The following is a 27,685-nucleotide window of genomic DNA, read 5'->3' as shown; positions in this document are numbered from 1 at the left end:
ATATAAGACTTTATTATCATATTATTACCATTTTATCATCGTAGTGCTTTGACTTTATTCTGGCAATTTTATAACTTTATTCTCGTAATTAATTTTTACATTAACTGAGGTATTTGGACAAGACATTAGACAAAAAGAAAACATTTTGATTTTTTCCCTTTAATAAATCAAATTATCTAATTTTTCGATTTATTTAGGTTCTATTTGTGTAATATTAAAATTTTTATAGGCATATAGAAATGCCTATATATATATATATATATATATATATATATATATATATATATATATATATATATATATATATATATATATATATATATGACATTAAACTAAATTTTCTGTTTCACTAACTAAAAAAATTTTAGATTTTGGTGTTCAGACGCCATCTGCTGGTGATATTATATATTACTGTTTATAAGTCCGGGCACGCTCTCCTCAGCACCAGTGTTACGTCATCACGTAACGGCGTAGCAGACGGAGGCGACCCACTGCCCGCTCCGCCTCTTGCGGTTTAACATCCTTCGATATGTTGCGTTTAAAACAACCGAATGTCGTTTCAACTGTAACTTTGCTGGTCGCTACGGAAACTGAGGGCTGATTTTAAGACCGACCGGATGATAAAACAGGTAAGATGATAAAAAACAGCGACGTTACATCAGCGAAGGCTGTTTACATGTGAAAAGGACCATTAACGGTCACTTTTATGTACATCTCCACCCTGAATGCTAGTCTGCTCCTTTAACAAACTTGCAATTTTAGTTTTTATTTGTAATTTTTTTTTTAAATCGTCTTCCTGTCATTATGTCGTCCAGACACAATTAAAAATGGTATAATTAATGTTTAATAACCATTATTAATTGCGACTCTATAAACGAATTAAGTATTTTTATTGGTAGCGTCATAAAACCTCTGTGGTTGATTACTCTTAATGGTAGATTAATTAATTTTCTATTATTATTAAATAAAGTACTAAAATAAAACATGTTTGCGGAATAAATATTCAACCATTTCTGCAGACACTCAGTCTGCAGAAAGGTGAGTAAAGGGTATTTGAAATAAAAAAATGTCAGGATATATAATTTTTCCCTCCAATTTAGCTTAAGTTTTTAAGGCGGTAAAAGACTGCCATAAATGAGAATAAGTAAAGAAATAATGTATATATTGATATAGAAAGTGCAACAGTTAATTAAATTAATTAAAAATTAATTAAATTAATCAATGTAAACAAATACAAATTAAATTTTATATTATTAATATCAATAATATCTAAAACAATCTGTGAAAAGATCAATATCTTCCAGTTTCTCCCAGAGCTACTATTGCTAAAAATGCACCGCTTCTGACCAAAAACAACCAATCAGAGCCAGCGCTGACAATCATCCTCAAGTACGCTCTGCTAAATGTGCTAATAGCGGAGAAAGGATTTACAGTTACAGGAAACCGGTTTATTTAGTCTCAGTTGTGGTTACGCTAACGAGCCTTAGCATTAACAACAGGCTCTGCTAACTACAGGGTAGGATAGGAAGAGATTGACAGCACTAAGACTTGGACTCTTGGATCTGATTGGTTGTTTTGTAGTCATCACTTTGAGCAGGCAATTTTATCACATTTTTTCTGTCCTATATACTGTCAGATTTAGTGACAGTTTAAACTAATATGTAACAAAATATCCTTATAAAAGTTACAGACTGCAGCTTTAAATGACGATGTAGATTAGTTTTAAACACATTTTGTGTTTGGAGGATTTGGAAAGCCGTCCTGACCGCTAAGATGAGGCGTCTGTCCAGAAGGAAAGCCCTGAGTCTGGTGAAGGAGCTGGACGCCTTCCCCAAAGTGGCCGACAGCTACGTGGAAACGTCTGCATCTGGGGGGACAGGTGGGACCAGAACCCTGAAACCAAACAGAACCGGCTCCCGAAACACAAACCAAGAGTAACCACTCCATCTGTCTCCTCCGCAGTGTCCATCATAGCATTCAGCGCCATGGCGGTTCTAGCCATCTTGGAGTTCTTTGTGTACAGAGACACTTGGATGAAGTATGAATATCAAGTTGACAAGGATTTTTCCAGGTTAGCATTTATCGATACGTTAGCTTGCTGCATTGAGATTTGCTACAATACAGGATTTCCCCCAAAGTGTTATTAGCCTGGCGGGTCACCAGGCTTAACTTACTCCTCCGCCAGGTTTAGGAAGTTAAGCCTGGCAGAAAAATTAAAGGTTTTTTTAAATTTATTTTCATTTTCAACCTTTCCAAAGAAAAAACATTGGTGGAAAAAAAAACAAGACAAAACCAGTACAGAAATAAACAATATTTAAATACCTGTCAATCAGAAAAACAAAAAGTGTTGACAGAAAAAAAGTACTTAGAAGTAAAAGGTATTTGTTTTTTTGAAGCTTTGTTTACTTAAAGCATGATAAAAACCAAAGCAGCAGAATCTTTTCTGCATATTTTTCTAAAACATGTCTCCAAGGAATTACATTTATTTTATTTTTTTAATGGAGGACCACAAGTGACAATTAAAAATAAAAGCAGAAATATAGTGTCCATTTTAGGTAATATCTTTTTTTAAAATCATATTTAATTTTGATTGCCTTTTTTTAAAGACTATCGTCGGTGTTTCAGTATTGTAAATAGCCCAGTCAATAACACACTGTCAAATTTTCAAATGTCCTGTCAACTTTTAACATTTTTAAACGTTAAAACGTGTGATATAAAATGCTAAATACGTCTTTTTCTTGACCACAGTAAGCTAAGAATAAACGTGGACGTCACAGTAGCAATGAAATGCCAGCGTGAGTAGCTGACTCTCTTCATTAAACTGTTTAAATGTGTTTAAATGTGTGAACTCAGAATTTATTTCTGTGTTTTTATTGCAGATGTGGGAGCAGACATCTTGGATCTGGCAGAAACAATGATCACATCCAACGGCCTGCAGTACGAACCTGTGAGTTCACCTGTTTGGTTGTCAATAAACAACATTTTTATGAAATCTGTCAATCAAAAACAGTTGTACTATTCTTTACTTGTGGTCCTGGGCCAAACAGAAAATAATTTCAAGGGCCACAAATGGCCCATGGGCCTCACTTTGGACACTCCTGACGTATACCAATCTCTGTTTTTCCAGGGAAAATAAAACTTAAATTCAAAATAAGCAAGGAAAAAAACGATAAATCAGGAGCTTAAATACTGGATCAGGTTGTAAAGAACCAGATGAGCTAATTAAAGGAGACATGAAACAGCTGTGGGACGGAGAGTAGCGGGAAAACTTAACGAGGAAACCAATTAACCCAAAGGAATCTGAACTAAGACTCAAGGAATCAAAGAGAGAAAAAGCCTGACAATAATCCAAGAAATAAATTCAAATATTCATGAAACAAACTAAGGAAATTAATTATATGGCAACACGTTAACAAGAAAAATTAACATTAACAACAACAAAAAAAACAACTCGATATAGCAAGACATTTAGAATATAAAAAAAGAAAGAAATTTGCGACACTTTGAGAAAAAAATATTTTAGTTGTTGTTGCTTACATCTTTAAGATAAAAAACTAAATGAAAACAAAATAAGTCAAAATTACCCGACTGTAGAAAAAAGGAATTGTGTAAACAAAGCAACTTCCTACTTTAGAATGAAATTAAAGATTTTTTTCATCAATTCAGCAGTCAACATTTTCCTCCAGACATTATTTCCACTTTATTAGTAATAATTCAACTTTAGTCACTGAATAAAATATTTACCTTTTCCTTACAATTCATTTTTAACTTTATCCTGTTGTAAAATAAATAACAAATCCACCCAAAAAACATCCAGTTACACACATTCAGTTCCTCCAAGTGACAATAATATCCCTTCCTAGATTTAAACATCCAGTCAGAAAATTGAGTGGATGAAAGAAATCATTAAAATCTTTTGCTCACCTCATCTTTGTGCTTTTAAATCAGGTTATTTTTGAATTATCCCCACAACAGAGGCTGTGGCAAAGGTAAGAGAAGTTTGAATCAGCGTTGTATTCAGCGTTATGTTTGAAGGATTAGATGGCATAATTGGTTTTCTGCTTGTTTTTGTCCTTCAGGACGTTGTGTCTCCTTCAGAGCCGGCTGAGGGAGGAGCACGCTCTGCAGGAGGTTCTGTACAAAACGCCGCTGAAGGGAGCGCCCACCGCTCTGCCGCCTCGGTTCGTCTCCGTTCAGACCAGGCAGCTGGTAAAGCATGACTCAGCGAAAACATTTGACGTGTGGTCTGGGTTTCAGGGAGGACGCTCCCAACGAGCCGCCCAACGCCTGCAGGATTCACGGACACGCTTACGTCAATAAGGTGGCAGGAAACCTACACATCACAGTAGGAAAGTAAGGAAATCTGCAGAAAATAATGTTTAGATATAAATTTTTTATATATTTAAAATTTCATCTTTGGAAAAGAAAATGATTTTAGTCCATTTTAACAACAAAAATGAACAAAGGTGTATAAATATTAAACACCCTGGTAGATGGTTTTAGCATTTTTAAGGTGACTAACTAATAACTGGCTGAGCAAATGTGCCGAAACTCTGCTAGGGTTGCTAGGCAACAGGCTGAGTTCTACTCGGGTTGCTAGGTAACGGGCTGCTTATTTATGACTCAAAGTTTGGGAGGTTTTTGAAAATTTTCAGACACCCAAAATTCTAAACTTGTTGCCAAAAACATTTTTTTTTTCTTTTGGGTCATTTTTAGAAGCAGTAGAAACACAAACAGACGTCCTGGAAAATTTTACACTGTAGAAACATAAAATCTTAAGTATTTTTGTTCAGTTTCTTGTGCAAATATTTTAGTTCACTTGAAATAAGACAAAAACTTTTCACCACGATATGAGTTTGTTTTAAGTCAATAATTATTGAATATTAATAAAAATACTAGTTACACTGGCAAATCTCATATGTCAGTATTACTCATAGTTTTGATCAATATCCAATAATTATTAACCTAAAACAAGCTCATATATCTCGGTGAAAAGTTACCTGTAAGTTAGTTTTGGTTGTATTTTCAGTGCAGTAATATATTTGCACTAGAAACAAAAACATACTTAGTTGGATTCTTTGTCTTAATTCTCAGGTGGATTTATTGCTGTGTTTTCACTTTGCACGGTTTATTTATTTATTACATTGTAAGGAAAACATTTTGTTAGCTTTACATTAGCTTGATTTTTTTGTACTGTTTAAATTGATATTATATTTCCAAAAATGTTAGAAAAACACCCGTCGGGTTAATCTCCTGACTAACATTTAGTGTTTTTTTAGGCCGATTCACCATCCGCAGGGCCACGCTCACATCGCTGCTTTTGTGAGTCATGAGGGTAAGAATTGTCCTCTCTACCAGGTCCAATTTTAATGGATTTTTTTCTTAATGAAAAACTTTAGAAATGACAGAAAATATTTTTAATAATCTGCCAGTGGAACAGAGGATTTTTCCCATATTGTAATTTAAAATGTCTGGCAGGTTCATTTCACTTCTAACTAGCACTTAAAAAAAAAATCAGTACTAAGTATTGACTTAAAACAAACTCCCATAAATTGCTACAAAGTTAATTCTAATTTAGTTTTGCTTTATTTTAAGCGTAGTAAGATATTTGCACTAAAAACTTTGTCTTTTTGCAGTGTACTAACAGAGATTAACGTTTGTCTCCTCGTCTTTCTGCAGCGTATAACTTCTCCCATCGAATTGACCATTTATCTTTTGGCGAAGAGGTTCCAGGCATAATCAATCCTCTGGACGGCACCGAGAAAATCACCTACAACAGTAAGATTATTTAATCTGAGAGACAAAATGGCGCCTTTTGTTTTTTATCGACCGAACAGATTACAAGACGTCTGTGCAGTAAATCTTTTTCATACAAAATTATTCTTGTCAGTTCTGCCTATTTTGAGCAAGCCTGCTGGAACTCAGTTAGGGTTGCTAGGTAACGGGTGGAACTCTGCTGTGGTTGCTAGGTAACAGGCTAGGCTTCCCTGGGGTTACTAAGTCGGTGTCAGTTTCTGCTCATTTGTGAATTAACATTCGGGAGGTTTTCGAAATGTTTCAGATACCAAAATATATAAAGTACAAATATTTTCAGATAAGACGACATTTTTCCCATAAATAAAAACAATCTGCCAATGAAATTTTTTATCAATATTCAAGAACTATAGACTTAAAACTACTAAAATTAGAAACTTATTTCACTTACGGCATGGGGAAAATATCTTGTTAAAGGTGACAATCTACCAGTGGAAGTATTGGTTTTGAAAAATAAATATTAAGAAATTATTTACTTAAAAGAAGCTAACCCTGTCTCGCTGAAAAGTTAATTCTAAGTTAGTTTTTGTATTATTTCTAGTTTACGAAGATATTTGCAGTAGAAACTAGACCAAAAATACTCTGTAAGATTTTGTTTTTTGTAGTGTAAAAGGCAGTTTTTAATTTAAATAAGCAAAAATGTATTTTGTTTGTTTTTCTTCGGTCTGCAGATAACCAGATGTACCAGTACTTCATCACAGTGGTTCCCACCAAGCTGAACACACACCTGATCTCCGCAGACACACACCAGTTCTCCGTGACGGAGCGAGTGAGTGGCCAGGCCTGACTGCTTCAGGTGAACCTGAGTGAGTGTGCTAACTTTGTGTGTGTGTGTGTGTGTGTGTGAGGAGCGGGTGATCAACCATGCGGCGGGCAGTCATGGCGTCTCGGGGATCTTTGTGAAGTACGACACCAGCTCCCTGATGGTGACTGTGAGCGAGCAGCACATGGCGCTGGGACGCTTCCTGGTGCGGCTCTGCGGCATCGTCGGGGGAATCTTCTCCACCACAGGCGAGTCGGCGGCCATGTTTACCAGCTACGGCAGCCTGGGAGGACCACACTCTGTCCAGCCACACAGCAGGACCTCCAAACGTCCATCCGTCCATCTGTCCTCCATCCATCCATCCATCCATGGTTTCTGTCTGATCTTTATTATATTTGCCTGAAATTTATTCCAGAATTGAACTTATCAAGTTTTAACATGAACAATTCACTTTATTTCTGAATTGCTGATTTGTATTTATCCTGAATTCTTCAGGCTGAACTTTTGGCCCACTGGTTCCATGTTTCCTTCATCATCCAATCAAATCAAAGCCATTTCATGTTCTCGCTGCCACCAAACTCATCAGTGTTTGAATAATCACCCACAATTCCTGCATGCATGTTAAAAATACTCTGTTGTTTTTAAACCCGTCTTCCTGCTTGAAGGCATGCTTCACAGCCTGGTCGGGTTCTGCTTCGACATCGTCTGCTGTCGCTTTAGACTCGGCGCCTACAGACCCAGACAGGTGAGTCCGGTGGATTCGGTTCTGGACGTGAACACACGCATCAGTAGAAGCGTTTAAAAGCTTTAAACACTGAATCTGTTGCAGGAGCTGCAGCTGAATAACCTGAACAATCACCAAACTCCTCTTCTGGTGGGAAACGCTGCGCTCTAGTCTCACTGTGACCTAAAGACCATCATCTCTGGAAGATGTTTGTTTCAGTAAAATTCATCTCCTTCATTGCACTGTAGGTTAAATATTCCCCCAGTAACTGCATTAATTGTGTTTTTAGTGGCTGCAAATTTGAGTTTTAATTGCTTAAAATGGTGTCTTATAATTTGTTATTTAATAGATTAAAAGAATGCAAACAAAGAAAATCTTTAGTTGTTTTAAATTGAGATAATCCCTTGAAACGTAAAGTGCCAACCAGCAGGAGGAAATTTGAAAAAGAAACAAAATCCACATTTGTGAAACAGACAGCAGCACAGATGCGCTTTTTATCCTCTTTATTTCAGTTTTGCCAAGCAGACTGAATCTGGTTAGAGCGGGGAACACAAGTGGTCAAACAATTTGCAAAAATGACACCAGTGAGAATAAGATGTTCTCGGTTATGTGTTGCCATTTGCGTCGCATTTTGAGTGAACAAAGACAGTGCTGTTACCAAACGGACAAACATGGATGACAGCATGAAGATAGCCCTGTAGCTCTTTGGGGACAACCTGACAAAACAGATTCATCTCGCAGTCCGAGCACGAACCGACGCAGACACACAACAAATCCAGAGTTTTGCAGTAACACTTAGTTTCTTCCCTTATTCTCCCATAAAATCTCATTCAGTTTGAAAGTAGTGGACACCGCCCGCCCAGTTCTCCTCAGACTTCACGTTAAATACTTCTTGTAGTTGGAGGGAAGCTCTGTGGTCCTGTGAATACAGCAATGATTCAGCAAATACAAGTTTTTGGTAAGCTAAAGTTTTATTCGTATAAAACTAGATATCAACCACTGCAAACAAATGGGTCTACTCCCTTAAATAGCAGCGATTCTCCATTCTGTCAGAAGTGGCGTCCCTCATGGTTGTGCACTCGGACTCCTTCAAAGTGTATTTAGCAACACAACTGTTGCCAATGGTTACCACTTTCTGAAACGTTCACTTAACACTCTCCACACCCCAATAAATTATGTGATTGTTATTGGACAAATATTTTTTTAAACTGCTTTGAGTTCTTTAGCTTTAGATGCACCATAATCCTTCATTCATCTCCAGTGCAGTGGACCTCCGCTTGTTCGCAATTCGGTTTTTGTAGATTTTTTTTCCGAACGTGAATCTTCTCGTAGAGTAAATCTAATTTGTCTGAAAGAAAATGCACCCAAAATACCTCGACGGAGTGCAGCTGGTGTCCAGTACAGGAGCGCCAATAGTTTTCATTGGTGCTGATGCCACAGAAATGACGTCAAACTGTTAATTTAGAACAGCGGCCATTTTAGCTTCAGACGAACAGCAGCGGTGAGCTTTGATTTGGGGGAAACATCTGAGCATCTGAACAGCTGATTTAGTTTGTGATTGGCTGATTTAGGTTATTAATACGTACAATTTAAGGCTCACCAATATTTGGAAATAAACTCAAGATGAAGAACTGTTTTATACGACACTGAGCTGATTTAGTGACACTGTTGCGCAACAAGATATCCAACTGATTCCAAGGCTTTTCCGAAATTAGATTTAATTGGAAAAATGAACTGCAAAGCATCGATGAATCAATATTTTTACCTAGAATGATTGCCGAGCAGGAACTTGGCAAGGTTTACCCAGACAACGCAGTGCTAGCTTGTGCTAGTTAGCTAGCATTCTGTTTGTAGTCAGGACAAAGATAGTGCCTTCTTTCTGCTAAATTTCAACCACCAGTTTTTGAAGCTTCCCTTCACTGAGCTTCTGTATCGTAAAGCAAAACATTAATAATCAAAGAGACGCTCTTCAGATGTCGCCATTTTGTTTTTCCGATCAGCGCCGCCAATGGACAAGAGCGGAGATATGGAAGAATGTAGACGTTAGCTTTTACGGTAATGCTAAAACAGTTTCCACCGTGTATATCAGTGCAAATCAAGATATAGTTTGTGTTTTTAGCTGTTAAAGTCGGTAGCTGAGTGTTTTTAAAGGGGACAATGGGGATCCACTGCACTTTATTTTAAAATTTTGGAGGTTATCCTCTCAAAACCCTGATTAGGACCATTGTAAAGACCCATCTACAGTTTGTACTACGCTATATAAATAAACTCCACTCTGATGTACTATTATTTATATAAACCACACTGCTGAGGTCTAACACACAATCAGACTTGCTTTTTTGGTGCAAGTATAAAGATGTAAAAGTAGTAAACCCAGTTCAGTACAAACAGCTGTACAAACAAAGCAGATGAGCATTCAGGTTCTCCCTCAGACATCCTGGTCGTACATTAGCCAGAAGCTAGCCCAGCTTGTCTCAGCGTTCTGATGTCATGTGTGGGAAAATCGTCTGGACTGTCATCTTAAAAAGGCAGTAGATGCACATAATGCAAGACATATTTGAGAACAAAACAAAATGAAATAAAAAGAACTTCGTAGAGTTCGTCCACCTCTGCTGCAATGATGCATTTCAAGTATGGAAAACAGAGCTGTCACAAGGCAGGAGGTCAGGGAAGGAAGTGGGAAGTCACACAGAAGGCGTATTGTTGCATATATAATTGGCCACTTTGAAGGAAACATTAGGTAGAAAATAAAAAGACAACACTTTCTTTGCAGGACAGGGTTTTTCTGACCGGGAATGTCAAGTTTCCAACTCAACCAGTAACTACTTAGCAAATAGACCTCGTTATTTTCCTTCTGTCAGCCGCAGACGTCCGTGTAGAGAGCCCCGTTTGTCCACGTCTGGAACGTCTGAGTTTAAGGTGACTTTTTTTGGTTTTGAGTTTTTGTTTTTTTACCGCCGACAGCTGAAGGCGAAGGCTGCCTGTCTCCAGCTCAAGGCTGTGAGGAAGACTCAGTTGGTTAAGGTGCTGGAAGCACGGAAGTAGGAGAGGAACTTGAAACAGAGGCTGACCACAAAGTACCAGATGTTTCTGGCCATCTGGGAGCGGGCGATGAAGACCCGCCAGATGAAGACCACCAGCAGGGTGTTGAAGGTGTACCGGATGTTCCTCAACCTGGAGGACAACCACAAGACACCAATAAGGTCCAAACCCAGACCTTTCATTTAACCCTTGACCTGCAGTAATGGGTAGCCAATAGTGCAGGTTTTTAAAAACATAACTAGGGTTGATTAGAAAAGACAAAAAAAAATTCATGAATTTTCTTTAAATAATCACATCTTCTACAGAAAACATGAAAATTTTACATCTCCAAACGTTTGTGCAACACAATTCTGACGACTTACTGTTTTCACAGAGTTACTGTTTGTTTAAAAGCAAAATTTACATAAAATGATCCCAAAGAAAAGGCGGGAATAACCATAGCAACCGGTTCTGTGTCTCTGTAGCTTTATTTGTTTTATATCAAGAAACTTCCAACCATTTAATGCACCTCCAGTTGTTACCGCTTTATAAAGAGCAAAATCTGCATTTAAACAAATACAGTAAGATAAAAAAGGATTGCCCATTCCATGGAGAAAAGGAGGGAAAAACCATGGCAACCAGCATAGCAACCAGCATAGCAACCAGTGCTCAACTCTTTGTCCCTCAGTAACTTTAAGCAACTTCCACCTTTTTAAAAACACCTAAAGTTGTGCAATCAAATATTTGAGATGTTTTTCATTCAATGCATCATTTTCACAGTAACTGTTTGATGAAAAGCTAAATCTACATTTAAATAACAAAAAAAAAGGATTGCCCCTCCCCCACTTCACAGAGAAATGGCGGGAGTAACCATAGCAACTGGTGCTCCGCTCTTTGTCCTTCAGTAGCTGTAGCTTTTTTTATATCATCAAGTACCTTCCACCTATTTAATACACATCCAATTGGTACGGTTTTATCAAAAAGTATTCTAATAAAGTATATTCTTATAGTTGACTTACTTTCGGAGATGCTGCCTGGCAGCAGGAATGTCGGACATGTCTTCGTTCAGGACGTACTTCTTGGTGCCGATGCAGTAATTCTCGATGTATTCGGGCCAGTTCAGCTGACGCACGTCAAAGTTAAATGTCTGGGAAAACAAATTCAATTTAAACTCAGAAATACTTCACTGGATCCAAAGGGAAACTCAATAAAACAAAATAATGTTATAATAAAGTCGTACGACAATAAAGTGAGAATGAAGAGTTATTGTTTCCAGAACAAAGACTTTATATGAGGAGAATGAAGTAATAAATAGTAAAAAAATTAAATGAGGAATGTTGAGCATCTTGTGAAGTTAAACTTTGGATAAGTTTTACAAAATTTCATCTTTTAACACATCAGATTAAAGATATTAATATTTGTAGAAGAGCTTTTCTTAATGAAATTACTTTTTTGTTGTAACTTTAGGACTTTATTCTGCCGACATAATGACTGTTTTCTGAGCCGCGTCTTAATATTTAGTTTTTCAGAAGAGATCATTGAAATAGCAGCCAGTTTTTGAAAATATTTTCTCTCATTGTAACCTGTTGGGTTTTTTTTTTTTTTGTAAAAAAACCCCAAAACAAACAAGATCTGGGATTGTATTTTAAAGCCGTTTCATCCAGATGAAGCGTTTGCTGTATCTTCAGTTCTGATTATATTATTGATCGGTAACCAGCTGAACGTTTTGGTTGGAAGAACAACATCACGTCGTCTCTGTGAGACACGGCGCTGTCGTCATCGCCACGTTTATTTTTACCGGTTTTGGCTTCAACCTGACGTGCCGGGGTGTGAATGGACGGCGTTCAGGCTGACCTTTCTATCCTCGGGGGTCAGCTGGCCCATCAGCATGCTCATGTTCTCCGAGTTCCACTCCCAGTCCTGGTTGCTGAAGTACTCCAGCAGGTGGATGGCCTTGTGCAGCCGGTTGAAGATGCGCATCATCCTGCAGGGAAGCACAAACCTTCAATGCAGACAAACATTTTCGTCACGGAGCAAACCGAGGAAACGGATATCTGCTGCTCTCACTGCGGCTTCTGTCCACACAGCCGGAGGAAGAGGTCGTAGATGAAGGCCGGGATCTTGTGGCTGACCAGGATCCAGTACTGGTTGATCAGGTAGTTGGAGGTGATGTTGGCGTTGGGTCTGCGGAACGCCTGCTCCAACGGGTTCCTCTTAAAGGACGACATTACATGGTGCTCTGTCAGGAAACAAAAACACACAAAACCATTAATCAGTTACTGAAATCAACTAATTTGGTGATGGATTAATCGTTATACAGACTCTAAAATTTTGCAATTATTGGCGCTGCAAACATACGTCAGAAACTGGAACAAATCTTCATTTGTTGTTTTTACTCAATAATTGATGTTGACAACAAACAAGTCGTTTTAATGAGGAACAAATTTAAAGAAGAAAATGATGAGGAGTTAAATAAAGGAGGATGAAGACCAGGGCTGAAATTATTAACTGGATTAATTGTTTATGGAAATAATTGTATGATTAATAATTGTTAACTGGAGTATACAAAATCAAAAATTAGGAAAAAACTGTACAGAAATATATACATTTTGCATTTAAGATGATAAAAAATCCTGTGTAAATTGGTTGTAAAGTGTCATTTGAATCATTTGAGTTTCTCTTTGTTCAAATTCTGCAAAAACCAAAACACCCAATTCAGCAGAATTTAAGATTTAATTAAAAAACTAATCAATTAATTTGCAAGTGATCAAGCATCCTCTAAAAGTAAGCGCTTTTGTTTTCAGGCAATAAAATGTTTATTTTCTTGTTGGAAAGAAGAAATTATTTGGATATTTTTTATGCATTTCTAATATTGTCTAACAGAATATGCTAATTTCTTTTTATTATTCAAATAATTAATAAATAATTGTTAGTTGCAGCTCTAATCTCTGAATTTTTTTATTGAGTTCATCTTTGTTTGAATCGAGAGATGAGGTGAGCGGAGAATATTTTTTAAATCCAGATAATGAAAAATGTCTTTGGGAAGCGTTTCCTGTGAAATCCCGAGGGAACAGAAGGTTTCTGCGTTTCCTTTAATCCTCGCTAATCTCTGCCTCCCTGATGCAGCAACAAAACCAGGCTAAACGCCACGACGACGGTTTTAAAGTGCAACGTTCATCACCGCCTTTATGACTCTCACAAGGATCCTAACATCCCACGGTAACCTTTGACCTTTATCATGACACACGGTCCAGTGTCCACATGTGACCAGGAGATGTTACATCACAGACTGGGCCTCGTTTCCATGCCAACAGAAGCGAGGCGGCTGCGGGGAGCCGAGATGAGCGGATCTGGGGTGACAGCTGCTGCAGATCGATAACATCTGGAACATCTGGATCTACAGAAACCATCTGGTTGTGATTCCTGCGGGAAGTTTGTTAATGTGGGAGCGGAAGCAGCGAAGGGATCGATTTGATTTGGCTTGACGATTTAGACTTAAAATTAGATTTAAAATACAAACGAAAGTGGATGGAGGGAAGAACGGATGGTTGGAAAAATAAAATAAAAAAAACAGAAAAGAAAATGACTGGATGGATAGACAGATGAGTCTCTATAGTTTTTCTTGTCAGTAACAGAATTAGGAATAAAGTTTGGGATTTCAGATGTTTTTCCAGATGTTTCCGTTGGTTTCATGTCATCAGATTCAGATCAACGCAGATAAACTGACTGTCGTTCGGTAATGAGGAACTCCTTCAGCTGCTGCAGTCCAGCAACGACGGAGGATTATAAACGAGCGTTTCCCCTCAACAGAAGAATTAATTAGCAATCACCGGGTTAATCTCTGACATTTCTACAGACTAATCCTTAACGACAGTCTGGGATGTTATTTAGCGAGGGAGTCCACAATCTACAGATGAGAATTAATCTCTGCTTCAGTAAACATCCAGTCTGGAAGAGTTTCCAGACATTTTCTATGTCTGTCCAGCAGGTGGCAGCCTTCCCCAGCCTTAATCCTCCACAACCAGGCGTCATGGCAGCCACATAGAGTCAGAGGCGGCTGATTGATCTGTGACAAAGCGGCGAACTGAGACGATGGACCCAAACCGCCGCATCGAGCTGCAGCGGCGGGTCGCTGTTGGCATCAGAGCGGCAGGAACTCACCGATCTCCCCCCAGTGGAACGGGTTGATGTTGCCGGTTGTGCAGTTGTACACCAGAGCCGTTTTAGGCCTGCAAAAACAAGAGAACGCACGGTCCAAAAGTGTCTTAAGATATGATTCATGTCTGTTTTAGACACGAAAAATGTTCGTATTTTAACAGAACCGTCCAAACTTTTTGCCCTGTGGAACAAAAAACAGCAAATTAGATCCACTGATCCACAAGATGTTATAATGTTTATTTCCATTAATGATGGAAATAAACATTTATTTTTAGGTTTTTTCTCCTCAGTAAACCACATTTTTACTAAATCTGTTGTAGGGCTCCAGCAAACTATTTTAGTTATCAATTATTCTGACGATTAATCAACTAGTCAAATTGGCACAATCTGCAGATTTTTTATTTAACCACTTTTTTTTTACACAATATAGAAATACATTAAAAAATGCAAAGATACATAAATTGAGGGCTGCACAGTGGCACAGTTGGTAGAGCTGTTGCCTTGCAGCAAGAAGGTCCTGGGTTTGATTCCCGGCCCGGGGTCTTTCTGCATGGAGTTTGCATGTTCTCCCTGTGCATGGTGGGTTCTCTCCGGGTTCTCCGGCTTCCTCCCACAGTCCAAAAATATGACTGTCAGGTTAATTGGGCTCTCTAAATTCTCCCTAGGTGTGAGTGTGTGTGTGAATTGTCGTTTGTCTTGTATGTCTCTGTGTTGCCCTGCGACAGACTGGCGACCTGTCCAGGGTGAACCCCGCCTCTCGCCCGGGACACAGCTGGAGAGGAACCAGCAACCCTCCCGACCCCGTTAGGGAAGAAGGGTGTAAAGAAAATGGATGGATGGACATAAATTGAATTTTTAACTAAGAAAATAAAAATTTTCTTGCCAAAAAAGCAACATGGCATTTGTTTAAGGAACGCTTGATTACTTTTATAACAGGAGGAATCTGCAGCCAAAAAAAATCCAATTAATAACTTCAACCCTAATATTTTGCTTTAAATCGACTTTAAATAAAGTTACCGACCATTTCAATGATCAATTAATCACAATTAATTGTTTCAGTCCCAATTCTGTTTGATTCTTGATGACTCTCTCACATAAATTGGAGGTTTTAGAGTGGCCCAGTCAAAGTCTGGACTTAAATACAGATTATCCTGCTATTAAAGTATAAAGCAGTAGAAACAGATCCTTCATCAGATTAAAAAAAACTTAAATCTGCCCTTTACTGCCAGGACCAGCCCAAATTAAACTGGGCGCTGAGCAGCTGTTAATCTTCAGTTTCCCTGGAATCTTCAGCCCTTAAAAAAGGGAGCGGCTGCGTTTTCCCAACTCATTCCCTGCAAGCGGAACGTCTGACTCAGTCTGAGTCAACTGAACTAAACTTTTCCAGACCGGAGGAGGAATCACAACCTCCAGCTCACAGGACAAGGAGAAGTTAAACGCTTCAGATTAAACCTGCAGCAGATTTTCCTGCTTACAGTCGAATTTTAAACCTTTTCTTCTTCTTCAGATTTGACACATTTTAGTCACCAACAGGGTTTCCCTGCGTCTGTTCAGCCTAAAATCAGATTTTTACATTAAATGAAGCTTCCAAAACATTTTCATGGTGACGCTTCAAACCTTTCCAGATGTGAAAAATAAATGATATAAGTTCAATTTGTGTTTTTGAATTTATTGTAAATATTTCAGTTTTAAATTTTCAAAAAGGAGACAAGAAACTAGAAGAGAGGAAAGCAAGGAAGGAAGAAAAGAAAAACTACAAGTGGGACTCAAGAAAGGAAGAAAAAGGAGAGAAGAAAGAAAGATGACAAGGAAGGTAGGGAACAAGGAAATGAAGAAAAAAAAAAGAGGTAGGAAGGAGACAAAGAGTAGAGACAGAAAGAAAGAAAGAGAGAAAGAAAGAAAGAAAAAAGGGAAGGAAAGACAAAAAAATGACAAGGACTGTAGAGGAAGGAAGGTAGGAAACAAGCAAAGACAGGAGAACACATGAAAGGAAGAAAAAAGAAGACAAGGAGTTAAGAGAAAAGAATGAAGGAAACAAGAAAGGAAAGAAAGAAAAATTAAGGAAGGAGAAAAGAAAGAAGAAAATAGGAGACAAGAAGTGTAGAGGAAGGAAGGAACAAAGGACTTGAAGATAAAAGGAAGGAAGAGAGGAAAGGAGTCAGATTGGTCCATAATCTATAATCTATAAGTAAAAATCTAATTCCCCACCTGGGTGGAGGAGCTAAGCTCCGCCCACAGACCCACCTGTGCACGGCGGTGTACCAGCCGGCGGCCAGGGTCAGGTTGATGACGACGTCGACGGGGATCAGGTCGGCCACGGCGTCGTTGTTGGCCCTCATGGTGCGCAGGATCCCCTTTCCCGCCTGGCAACACAACACCAGATTAGCCTAATCCTAATCCGGCTGCCGGACGAACGGAAGCTGGTCAGGTTCACTCACCGCGATAAAGACGCCGCTCGGCCCGTTGAAGTTGTCGATCCAACCCTGAGGAGGACGAGGAGAAGAAGGTGAAGAGGCGGAGAGAATCATAGGAAGTGAATATTCAGATTACCAGTCGGACATTTTCCAAGATGGCCGCCGTTTTTAAGCCTCTTAAATTATTGCCATAAAATGTGATCAATTTTAACGACTTGGAAGAACTTTATGTCCCGTCGTGTTTTCGACTTTGTTCATAAAACTTTAAACTAACAAAATGTAGTAAAATCGGAAACTGACGACGTTTCTGTGTGCGAGTTTCACACCAGTCATGAAGGTGTGACAGAGGGAAACACCATGTTAACAGTTAGCGTTAGCTTCTGCTATTTTTATGAGTTTTATGGTTTAGCGATAGCTTCTGCAAATATTGATGTCTTTATTGCTTTGTAGTTAGTTTCTACTACCTTTTATGTGCTTTGGGGTTTGGCATTTGATTTGTGTAACAGCTAAGCCTTAGTGGAGCTAAATATTTATGTTAAGCGGCTTAGCACTGCGACAGACTGGCGACCTGTCCAGGGTGAACCCCGCTTCTCGCCCGGAACACAGCTGGAGAGGAACCAGCAACCCTCCCGACCCCATTAGGGAAGAAGGGTGTAAAGAAAATGGATGGATGGAAGCGGCTTATCATTAGCTTATGATCATTTTAGTTAAGTCTTCAGTGGTCTAGCGTTAGCTTACACACATTTTTTGTGTTTAGGAGTTTCCAGTTGGATTTGTGTAATGGTGAAGCCTTAGTTGAGCTAAAGATTATTTTTAAGTGGTTTAGTATAAAAAATGATAAACACATTTTTAGTTAGTGTAAAAAATGTTCTTGCGCCAAGTTTAGCATTAGCTGTTTAGCAATAGCTTACACTATTTTATCTGTGTATTTAGTGATTTAGCTTGGCTAAGATTCTAGTTTATCAAATTAGTGGTTATTCAACCTAAAGTTTCGGTTAGCCGTGCCCACCGCATGCAATAACTACTGCAACGTTTACTGCAAACATGTTGTACAGTCATGGCGGCCATCTTGAAAACTGTCCACCAGAAATAGGAAACACAAGATGATCGATTTCTATGCGATTTCACAAAAAACAATCAGAAAAACTTTTTTTTTTGGCAAATATGTGCCAATTATCGTCTTCTCTATCTACAATGTCCCTAAATGCACCCCGGTAGATCAACACTCCAACCGCCATAAAAACACAAGAAGAAGAGTGAGAGAGTGGGCATCAGCTGATTGGAGCAGCAGCACATGCGGCGTTGAGTTACTTCCTGTGGTTGCGGTGGGACGCGGAGGGGAGCAGCGCTTGTCAGCTTCACTTAGACTCCATTAAAAATGGATGAAGGCGCCGCTAACAGACTGCTACATGTGTGGAGGGGCCACTGGGGGCCAAACAAACATCACACACACAAACAGGCGTCTAAATGAGAAGCCCGGTCCGCTGGCAGTGAGAGCCGGGTCCGTTTGAAGAGCCTGGAAACATTATACAAATATTAACTCTTATTTTATCAAACATCAATTTTTATTTATTAATTTTAAATGAAGGTTTTGCATCAATTTTTATTTATTCAATAAATGTTAATAACATTGATTTAATATCTATTTTTTATATTTCTAAATGTATTGATTTATTTTCATCAGTTTGAATTTGCTTTTGATTAATTTCTTAATTTTTTTTGTTAATTTATATTTTACTAAATAAAATAGTTGATTATTTCTCTTAGTCGGAGTTACTGCTTCTATTGTTTATGCATTTTATTTTATATTTCTTTATTTCTCTTTAGGGTCTTTTGTCTGAAATGTCTTTTGAATACGAATATTTATAATTTATCATCTATTTTTAAAATGAAATTTTTACTCATATTTTTGTTTATTCAGAAAACTGTTTATAATTAGTTTTAATATTTTTAAGATTTATGTTAATTTTTAGATTTTTTTAAAGATAATTTCTAGTTATTGTTTTAAACAGAAATTTATCTTCAATTTTAAATTAATTTGTGTATTATTAGAGGAAAGAAATAGTTTATTATTTCTGTTAATTTAACCTACCTTATCATTATTTGTGTAGTTTTCTAAAATATTTTTTTATTAATTCATTCATTTGTTTTTCCGTTTATTCATTTATTTAGGGTCTTTGCCAGCCAAAATCACAATAAAAAAATACAAATATATTATTTCATCCTTATATTATCCAGGCTGTTTAGATCAATTTCTCAGACGTTTGATTTATTCTGGACACAATTTAATTTAAAGACACTAATAATCCTCCGTGTTGCATGTTGCAGTGCGGTGGACCTACGGGGAAAGGTTCCTGCCAGCTGGCTCCCACTATGGAGGGTCTGATGATGCCAATGTTCAGCTTGTCCTGCTCCTGCTGCACCACGCACTCCGCCAGGGCTTTGGTGTACGTGTACGTGTTGGGCCGGTCGCCGATGAGCCGCGGCGTGATGTCCCGCACGATGCCGTCGTCCATCCACCTGAAACCACAAATTTTAAAAACCTGCAAACGAACCGTCCAGAGAAAACCAAAAACCATAACAAAAATGTATTTGACATATGTATGGTAGAGTTGAAACGATTAATCGTGATTAACTGGAATAATCATCAACCAACTTAGAGATCGATTAATTTTTAACAGGAGTACAGAGACTCAAAAAAAGGCCGGGAACTGAATCTGAAAGTCGACAAAAGTCTGGCTGAAACAATTAATCAGATTAATTGTGATTATTAAAATAATCGGCAACAAAAAAAAAAAATCGGCAGATTGTGGCAATTCTTTTTACCCAATTAATCGATTAATCGTTAGAAACAATATGCACATTTTGCATTTAGAATAAAAAACATCGTCTATAAAAATGTTCTACTTTCTGCTTGATTTATCAGCTCAGTGTAAAACCGATCTGTTGATTATTTTTTGTATCAATTAGAAAAAGATCCTTAAAATTTTGTTTTACAGATTTGAACCAGGTGACTCTAAATCTGCAACTCTTTCTTTTTTTTATCTTAATGCAAAATGTAGAGATTTTTTCTACATGCTGCTCAGCATTTTGTTCTTTCAGCAAATTATCTTTTGTTTTCAAGTCTGAATACTCCAGCTAATTGATTAATTACGATCAATCAGATTAATCGTTTGCGTGAAAGTCGTCCACTCACTCGACAGACTCGATGAGCTTCTTGGGTGCGACTGGCGGCGGGTAGATGATCTCGTCGATGTGCTTGCGGTTGCAGTTTGCATAGGCGGTGGAGATGTGAATGAAGGCCTCTAGGTGGTGCATCTGCTGCGCCAGGCTGAGGAGCTGCTGCGTGGCGATCACGTTCAGCTGCAGGGCGTGCCTGCAGGAGAGCGAGAGAGAGAGAGACGGCACTAAATGTGTGGAGGAGGTAAAGGTTGAGCAGCTGTGACTCTGTGTGGGAGAGGAGAAGTTTAACACTAGAACTACCAGGGATTTCAACCTCCTCCTAGAAGTCCCGAAAGAGGGTCAAAAGACCCTGAGTCCAAACTGACGACTCTGATGGCTCAAATTAGCATCCCCTCTTCAAATGTAAATATGGCCATTGCCTGAGGAATCAGGAGGGGGGGAGGAGAGCCGTCAGGCCAGAAGGTAGGAGTGTGAATAGTCCATGTTGGGGGTGGGTGCGATCTATGATGGAGGCAGCTCTACAGTAGACTTTCCTGTTGGTAATGCTCTTCAGAGAGGGTTGGGTAGTTTTGAAGCATACATGAAGTGTTTTTGGAGAGATGTGACCTTTTGCAGCTGATTCATGATGTTGTGCTGCATTAGGTCATTTTGCCAAATGTACATATAGTTTGCAAAACATACAATCTGTTTCAAGAAATATGCAAAGGTTTTTCTAAAAGAAATTAGTAATGTTTTTCTTTTAAATAAAGCTAAGTGGATTTAAAATGGGGCTGCACAGTGGTGCAGTTGGTAGAGCTGTTGCCTTGCAGCAAGAAGGTCCTGGGTTCGATTCCCGGCCCGGGGTCTTTCTGCATGCAGTTTGCATGTTCTCCCTGTGCATGGTGGGTTCTCTCCGGGTTCTCCGGCTTCCTCCCACAGTCCAAAAACATGACTGTGAGGTTAATTGGTCTCTCTAAATTCTCCCTAGGTGTGAGTGTGAGTGTGAATGGTTGTATGTCCTGTATGTCTCTGTGTTGCCCTGTGACAGACTGGCGACCTGTCCAGGGTGAACCCACCTCTCGCCCGGAACGCAGCTGGAGAGAAACCAGCAACCCTCCTGACCCCATTAGGGACGAAGGGTGTAAGAAAATGGATGGATGGATGGATGGATGGATGGGTTTAAAATGACAGTTTAGAAATAAACTAACCAAATTAATTTTGTTGATCCACCTCAAAAAAATCATGCAAAAAGTGTAAGCAAAAGAGATCTGGGAGACTTTGCACATGCAAATTTGCATGCAGCCTTTTGTGCCGTGGAGGATAAATGGGTGACTGCTTCACCTATTTAGTTCACAAGAAACAAAATGCAGAAGAGGTTCACCACTCAGAAGGCATTGGAACTGATTCTGAGCAGTGCCAGCCCTTGTGATTCAGATGGAGAAGACATAGACTTTCAACCGGATTCGGACTCTGAGCTGTCTTCAGGTTAGATTTCTCAACCTACCTATTTTATTTTCCTGACTATTTTTTATTTAGAACCAATCAAAAGGTTAATTTGAAATTGTTTATCTTGCAGATGAGGAGACTCTCCCTCTACCAAAAAAAGAGAGCTTGTTTGGGGAGTGAGCTGTCAGAGACCATGAAAAATGGCACAGTGTGGCGTGAAGAACAAGTGGGGACACATCTCCATTTCACTCCAATAGAACCGTACGCCACAGATGGAGAGCCAAGCGCTAAGGCCAGAGAAAGTATCTGGAGTCGCCTTCAGAGCTTCCTCTGTTTTATCACTCTTGACATGCTTCGTAGCATTCAAGAATGGACTACTCAACATGCACGTCACACGGAGCAGCTGGATTGGTTTATGGATCTCCCGGAACTAATGGCATTTATTTCAGTCATTATCTTGCGGGGGGTGACCAAGGTTCCATCACTATGTGACAGCTGGTCAGCAAACCTGGCAAACCCAAGGATCATTGCAACTATGGCCCAAAAACGCTTCCAAGACATCATGCGACACCTACGCTTTCATGACATGTTTACACGCAGTGAGCGAGCGGAGACCGATAAGTTTGTTGCAATCTCCGATATTTGGGGATCGTTTGTCACTAACTGCATCGCATCCTACAACCCTGGTCGACACATCACTATTGATGAACAGCTTTTTTCATCAAAGACTCGCTGATGTTTTCTGCAATACATTGCAACAAAACCGGACAAGTTTGGCATCAAGTTTTGGGTGGCTTGCGACTTGAAATAAAAGTACATCTGTAATGTCTTCCCATATCTTGGAAAGGACCCCAGTCGTCCCAGCGGGGAGAGACTGTCCGAGACTGTAGTGATGAGGCTGATGGAACCGTTCATGGACAAGGGCAGAACTGTAACCACGGACAATTTCTTTACATCACTGTCACTTGCACAACAACTGCTTAGCCGGAAAACCACTATCCTCGGCAAAGTCAACAAGAGATGTCGGGAAATTCCTCAATCCGCTAGACAGATGGATCGCACTGAATTCACCACTCAGGTGTTTTCAACCACTGGTGCCACGCTGGCAGTGTATGTGCCCAAACGGAAGAAGGCTGTTTACGTTCTCAGCAGCATGCACAGCGTGGTGGAGACTGAGGATACCACCAAAAGGAAGCCAAACACAGTCACACAATACAACAAAACAAAGTGCGGTGTGGATGTGATGGACCAAATGGTGCGGGAGTACAGCGTGCAGGAACACGGAGATGCCCAGTTGCAGTGTTCTATAACATGATTGACATGGCAGCACTGAATGCACATGTGCTTTATTAGGCATGCATTGGGGTGCAGAAGAGACGGGTGGACTTCCTGGTTGAGCTTGCAAAAGAGTTGGGTAACTCTCATGTGAGTGGGAAGAAGGCACACAAGGAGAAACTGCTTCGGCAACAACCTTCCACACCCAGCTCAGGCAAAAGGGCGAAGTGTCAGGTCAACCATCGATGCAGGAACAATTGTACAACTGTGAGATGCTTTGAATGCTACAAATACACATGTGGCAAATGCACTAGGGTCATACCCTGGCAGTGCCAGGTATGTTCCGACAGTGCAGACTGCGTGCTGAAATGCCAGTCACACAAGGACATGCCACTCACACACACAGCCCCCCACTGTGCCTAATGTAAATATGTGTGGAATTGTTTTATTTCTTGTATTTTTTGTATCGTTTTTAATGGCAAAAATAAAAAGCATTTAAACAAATAACAGTTGTTCTTTTGTATATTTCTCATGCTGGAATTTCAGTCCTCTTGACTTAGACACAAATACTTCTGGTCATTGCTCACAGCTGTACCTGGCTGTAAAATTTCTAATTCTCCATTTAAAATATTAAAATTAATTCATTGTGGTTTTTTGCTAAAATAAAACTAAGCTAAATATAATATATATAATCTTTATATTATAAAATACAATATACTGAATAGAACTAACTAGACAGTTAGTTGGGAGTTAAGCTTTCCCTCTTCCTTTGGTGCGCCAGTAATGGCCTTATTTACAGAACAAAAGCGCCTGTTCACACCTCCTTTTAGGATGCTAATTAGAATCCATCAGGTCATTTGACCCCTCTCTGGGTTCCAAAGGTAGAAATGTCAAATGACCCTTCTCTGGTAGTTCTAGTGTTAATGTCTCTGAATGTTTGTTTGCTGACAGCTTTGAGCTCGCTTTGCAGAGAAAACACTTTAAATGTTGAGCAATCCGACACATAATATATCCTGCAAGATGTTGAGCTGATTGATCCTTTTAAAAAAAATATTCAATTCTTCCGTTGCATTAAAAATGCAAAAATTTGTCATATTTTACATTTGCCTTAATCAGTTTGTACATTTTTCCAATAATAAAATTCAAGAAGTTTTCAAGGTACATTTTCAAACTTTTCCAGCTCCAAAACAAATGTTTCAATTCACTTTTATTAATGGCGTCATTTATTACCGTTATGTGAAGGTATTCTATGTGCTGAACCAAGGTGCAATAAAACCTAAAATAAAGTACAACAAAACTTTAGGTTTTGGTCCGAGAACAAAATACTAATTTAACCAGAATAAAAAAAGACAACAGAAATTTTAAACTAAGAATTTTTTTTTTTTTTCTTGAAACTTTCTGAGAATAACCTCAACATTCGAGGGGTTTTTTCTTAGCAAACTTAAAAATTTCCAAGTTTTATTTTAGAAAATTTCTGGGATTAAAATCATTTTTTCTGACAAATTTACTCATTTTCTTTGTATCTGCAGCTGCTCTAATACGCCGCTGTACATTTCTACTTACTAGGAATAAAGAACAAACAAGCATTAAACCCTTATTGGGTCAGATTTTAATAATTCAGCTGCCTGGCTGAGATTATAAAAACCATAATGAACCTGATCTAATCTGGTCCGGTTTGAACTGAAATGACTTTTTAAATTCTTCCTAAAAGAAGCCAATCCTGAACGAGGCAGGTAAACGTGGCCAGTGGATCTGTGAGGTAAGACGCGGCGGCTCCAGGTAGGCAATCGGTCCAGCTGAGAAGCGACAGGAAGAGAGACGAGCGTGCGTGGGCGTCTGCTCCCCCTGCAGGCGGGTGCAGGGTGTTACGCCAGCAGGCGCAGAGGAAGACGTACGAACCGCAGAGCGTCTTGCTCCAGCTGAGTCACCTCCCATTTGTCTGCAATAACCGACTCTGAAGCTGATAAAAAAATCAAACCTGTCGTTTCTACGATCACACCGTCAGTTTAACCCAAGTCTCCACTGACTGCTTCAGTTTGGGTCTGCAGCACAGCTAGCAGCTGCAGGACGTTAGAAGAATAAATGTTTGTTTAAATGTTGCTTTTAATCGAAAAACTGCTGCTACTTGTTTCGGTGATGAAGGTGTTTGTTTTATTTTTTGTCTCGTTATTCAGTGGCGACCCCAACAGGGGGACAGAAGGGGCCATCGCCCCATGTTGAAAAATACGGTTCTCGTCATAGAAGGGGACACAATCATCTTCTTCTAGGAAGGCATTCATATAAAACCCAGTAAATAAATAAATAAAATATCTATTTTTTTTATCCCAAAGACAAAAGAGAAATCCTCCAAAATCAGACGCCAATCTATTTTTGTTTATATTTCAAGGAGAACAGAGTTGTCTTCTCCTGAAGTTGCCTACAGTGGTTCTTGGTGCAGCGCCCCCGCAGGCGAGGAGGGGAATGGGTAATGTGAAAGTGAATCACAGCAGCTGAAAATGCAACAATCTGTCCCCAATCAAACCAAACCTAAAGGACTATCAGGTGTGAAAATGCTTTTAATTTCAGAATAGCTTACCTACCAGAGGGCCTAGTTCATCTTCAATAGATCTGCAGGACGGATTTATGGAGAGAAACAAGCGCTAAAGCAACTCTGGACTTATCAGGGGACCCTGTAGAGCAACTATCGCGCTAAACGGGGAGCTGCAGTCAGATGGAAACAACTAGCAGACGATAAAAACCACAAAATAGAGAAGAGAAAATCAACACCTACAGAGTCAGACGGCCGAAGGAGATCGATGTGAACTCAGCCTCCCAGAAATCATCAAAAAACGGCGCAGGAATGAAAAATCTGACTTTATTACGCTTATTTTTCAGTGCATGGAAAACTTAAATGGACCAAACAACAAATTTTAGAAGCTTTTAATCTGAATTCAACATTTATTGTGATAAACTTGTAGGAATTATTGTTGCCAACTAATGTTTTTTTTTTTTTTTTTAAATTGTTGTATTGTCAAAATTTTTAGTTTTACTGTTTTTCTCCACTGTTTGTTCAATGAAAGCATCAATAAATGATTACAGTCACCACATGCAGTGAAACAAATCACATTTCTTTTTGTTTCTGGTGTTTTAAAAAAGATGATTACAAACGGGAATGTTTTAAAAGAACTATAAAGTTTTGATAAAACCTGGTTGCACAGCTTTATTCCTCTATAAATAATCCAATAAAGGGCTTCACTGAAGTATTGTTACTAGCAAACTTTCAATTTTTCAAACTCAGATATTTCCATGAGCAATTCTTGAACATTTATGAGTTTTTTCTCGCAAATATTTCAGAAATGCTCGTTTGTTTACATGTAACAAACAGGCAGAAGTGGGTAGAGTATTCTAAAGTAGCTTTAATTTATCATACTTTTACTGAAGTAAAACTAGAAAGTAACTGTCCAAGAAATTACTTAATAGTAAAAATGTTTTTGGTAAATAACTTTCTCACATTAAAAGTAATTATTTAATACTTAAAAATGACATCAGATGGACAAAAATGTAAAGTTTTGTCCAAATTCTGGTATTTTAAAGACATAAATGAAGAAAATGAAGATAAATAACATGACAAAAAACATAGATTGCTTTTAAAGACTTTTCCAAATTGTTACCACAAAGGTAAAATGTAATGCTTTAATTGTTAACTGTGTTCTATGACTTTGTATTTTTGTGTTTTTATGATGTAAACATGAAACTTGAAGCCATTTGTAATTTCTTCTCCTTTCCCAATAAAACTGGAAATGAAAAATCCGATATTTTATCTCTAAACAACACCTCCCAGCGGGAGTTCCCCCTGAATGATTCTGCAGCATGAAGGTGAAACGGTAACAGGAAACCATGAAATCTGACCTCAAATAATGAATCAGAGTTTGTTGTAAACTCCTGACCAAAGCAGGAAGCCTGATTTGTTTGGTAAACTGTCACACTGCCTACAGTTGATGGCTTCTTTTGATTTACCAACCACTTATTTCACACCCACATCCCGCTCAAGTCCCCTTTTCTGTGAAATCAACCAAACGGCACCTCCACAACAGGAAGTTCCTGCGGGACTCACTTGAGCGGCTCGTCGAAACGGATGGTGGCGGCGCAGTGGAAGACGATGTTGACGCAGGTGGTGAGCCGCTCCACGTCCGCGGTGCTGATGGACAGGCCGGGCTGCGTCAGCTCGCTGCTGATCGGGACGATCTTCTGGTGGAAGTCGGGGTTCTCCTCCCTCACCCGGTCAAAGAGCTGAACGCAAAAAAAAATAAAAGAACTGATTGTTGGTACGTAAACACAAATTGTTCAAACCGACCACACCGGTTTGAACATGTTCTACTTCAGTGTTTTTCATGATATGTTTCAATCATTTGTCTTTTTGTGTCCTGAAGCAATAAAAACTAAATCAGCTCTGAAAACCCAATTAAGCTGAGTTATTGTAGATGGAAATGGCTGTAGCAGTCTGTATTACAGAGAATTTGAAGAAGCCTCTGACTGAAGACACTCTGTTTTTCTAAGAGCCTCATAAAGATGATAGCCCTTTGCTTCAAAGGTAGCCAGGAATTAAATGTAGCTCAGTTTTATCTGCAACTAATGATTACATTCATTATTGATTATTTTGACAACTGATCGATTAACTGGACAAGTGCCACATTCTGGAGATTCAGCCTTCGTTATACAATATTAAAAAAAATGCACCGGCCGCCATTTTTGTTTGGCTCTGCTACCAGCAGCGCCCTCTGCTGGATGGTGGCCAAACTACAGCACTAAAAGATGACTTTTAGTGCTGATTAAGCATTATTACTTAATCAATTGGACTTGATTTTAATCTAATAAATCATCAATCGACAAATAAACGTATTTTAAGGAAACATCAGTCCACCTGTCGAC

The 27,685-nt window shown here is 38.9% G+C and overlaps 2 protein-coding genes across 3 annotated transcripts in view; one reads left to right on the top strand and one right to left on the bottom strand.

Annotated features, from left to right (window-relative positions):
• Positions 1 to 465: 465 nt before the first annotated feature.
• On the top strand, positions 466 to 10,297 carry LOC122826610 (endoplasmic reticulum-Golgi intermediate compartment protein 2-like). Of its 2 annotated transcripts, none has more exons than XM_044108697.1 (14): positions 466 to 629; positions 1,746 to 1,879; positions 1,963 to 2,071; positions 2,749 to 2,795; positions 2,880 to 2,947; positions 3,949 to 3,989; positions 4,080 to 4,181; positions 4,258 to 4,353; positions 5,280 to 5,335; positions 5,680 to 5,778; positions 6,486 to 6,583; positions 6,666 to 6,825; positions 7,243 to 7,322; positions 7,407 to 10,297. In XM_044108697.1, exons 2-14 carry the CDS (start codon positions 1,774 to 1,776, stop codon positions 7,470 to 7,472), a joined length of 1,128 nt encoding a protein of 375 aa, XP_043964632.1. In that variant the 5' UTR covers positions 466 to 629; positions 1,746 to 1,773; the 3' UTR covers positions 7,473 to 10,297. The 2 variants fall into 2 exon arrangements, with proteins under 2 accessions (XP_043964632.1, XP_043964631.1); XM_044108696.1 differs by having other exon boundaries at positions 6,663 to 6,825.
• The window catches only part of si:dkey-97m3.1 (fatty acyl-CoA reductase 1), a 56,967-nt gene continuing 37,071 nt past the window's right edge, over positions 7,790 to 27,685 (bottom strand). Inside the window, exons 4-13 of the mRNA XM_044108695.1 lie at positions 26,871 to 27,046; positions 20,091 to 20,270; positions 19,237 to 19,414; positions 16,919 to 16,963; positions 16,725 to 16,843; positions 14,484 to 14,551; positions 12,390 to 12,561; positions 12,177 to 12,306; positions 11,342 to 11,469; positions 7,790 to 10,475 (exon numbers count right to left, since the gene is read on the bottom strand). Coding sequence (XP_043964630.1) covers positions 10,313 to 10,475; positions 11,342 to 11,469; positions 12,177 to 12,306; positions 12,390 to 12,561; positions 14,484 to 14,551; positions 16,725 to 16,843; positions 16,919 to 16,963; positions 19,237 to 19,414; positions 20,091 to 20,270; positions 26,871 to 27,046 — 1,359 coding nt within the window. The 3' untranslated portion in view covers positions 7,790 to 10,312. The remainder of the gene's footprint in view (positions 10,476 to 11,341; positions 11,470 to 12,176; positions 12,307 to 12,389; positions 12,562 to 14,483; positions 14,552 to 16,724; positions 16,844 to 16,918; positions 16,964 to 19,236; positions 19,415 to 20,090; positions 20,271 to 26,870; positions 27,047 to 27,685) is intronic.

Source organism: Gambusia affinis, linkage group LG23 (assembly GCF_019740435.1).
Source record: "Gambusia affinis linkage group LG23, SWU_Gaff_1.0, whole genome shotgun sequence".
Taxonomy (NCBI): domain Eukaryota; kingdom Metazoa; phylum Chordata; class Actinopteri; order Cyprinodontiformes; family Poeciliidae; genus Gambusia; species Gambusia affinis.
This window is presented reverse-complemented; position numbering and strand designations above follow the sequence as displayed.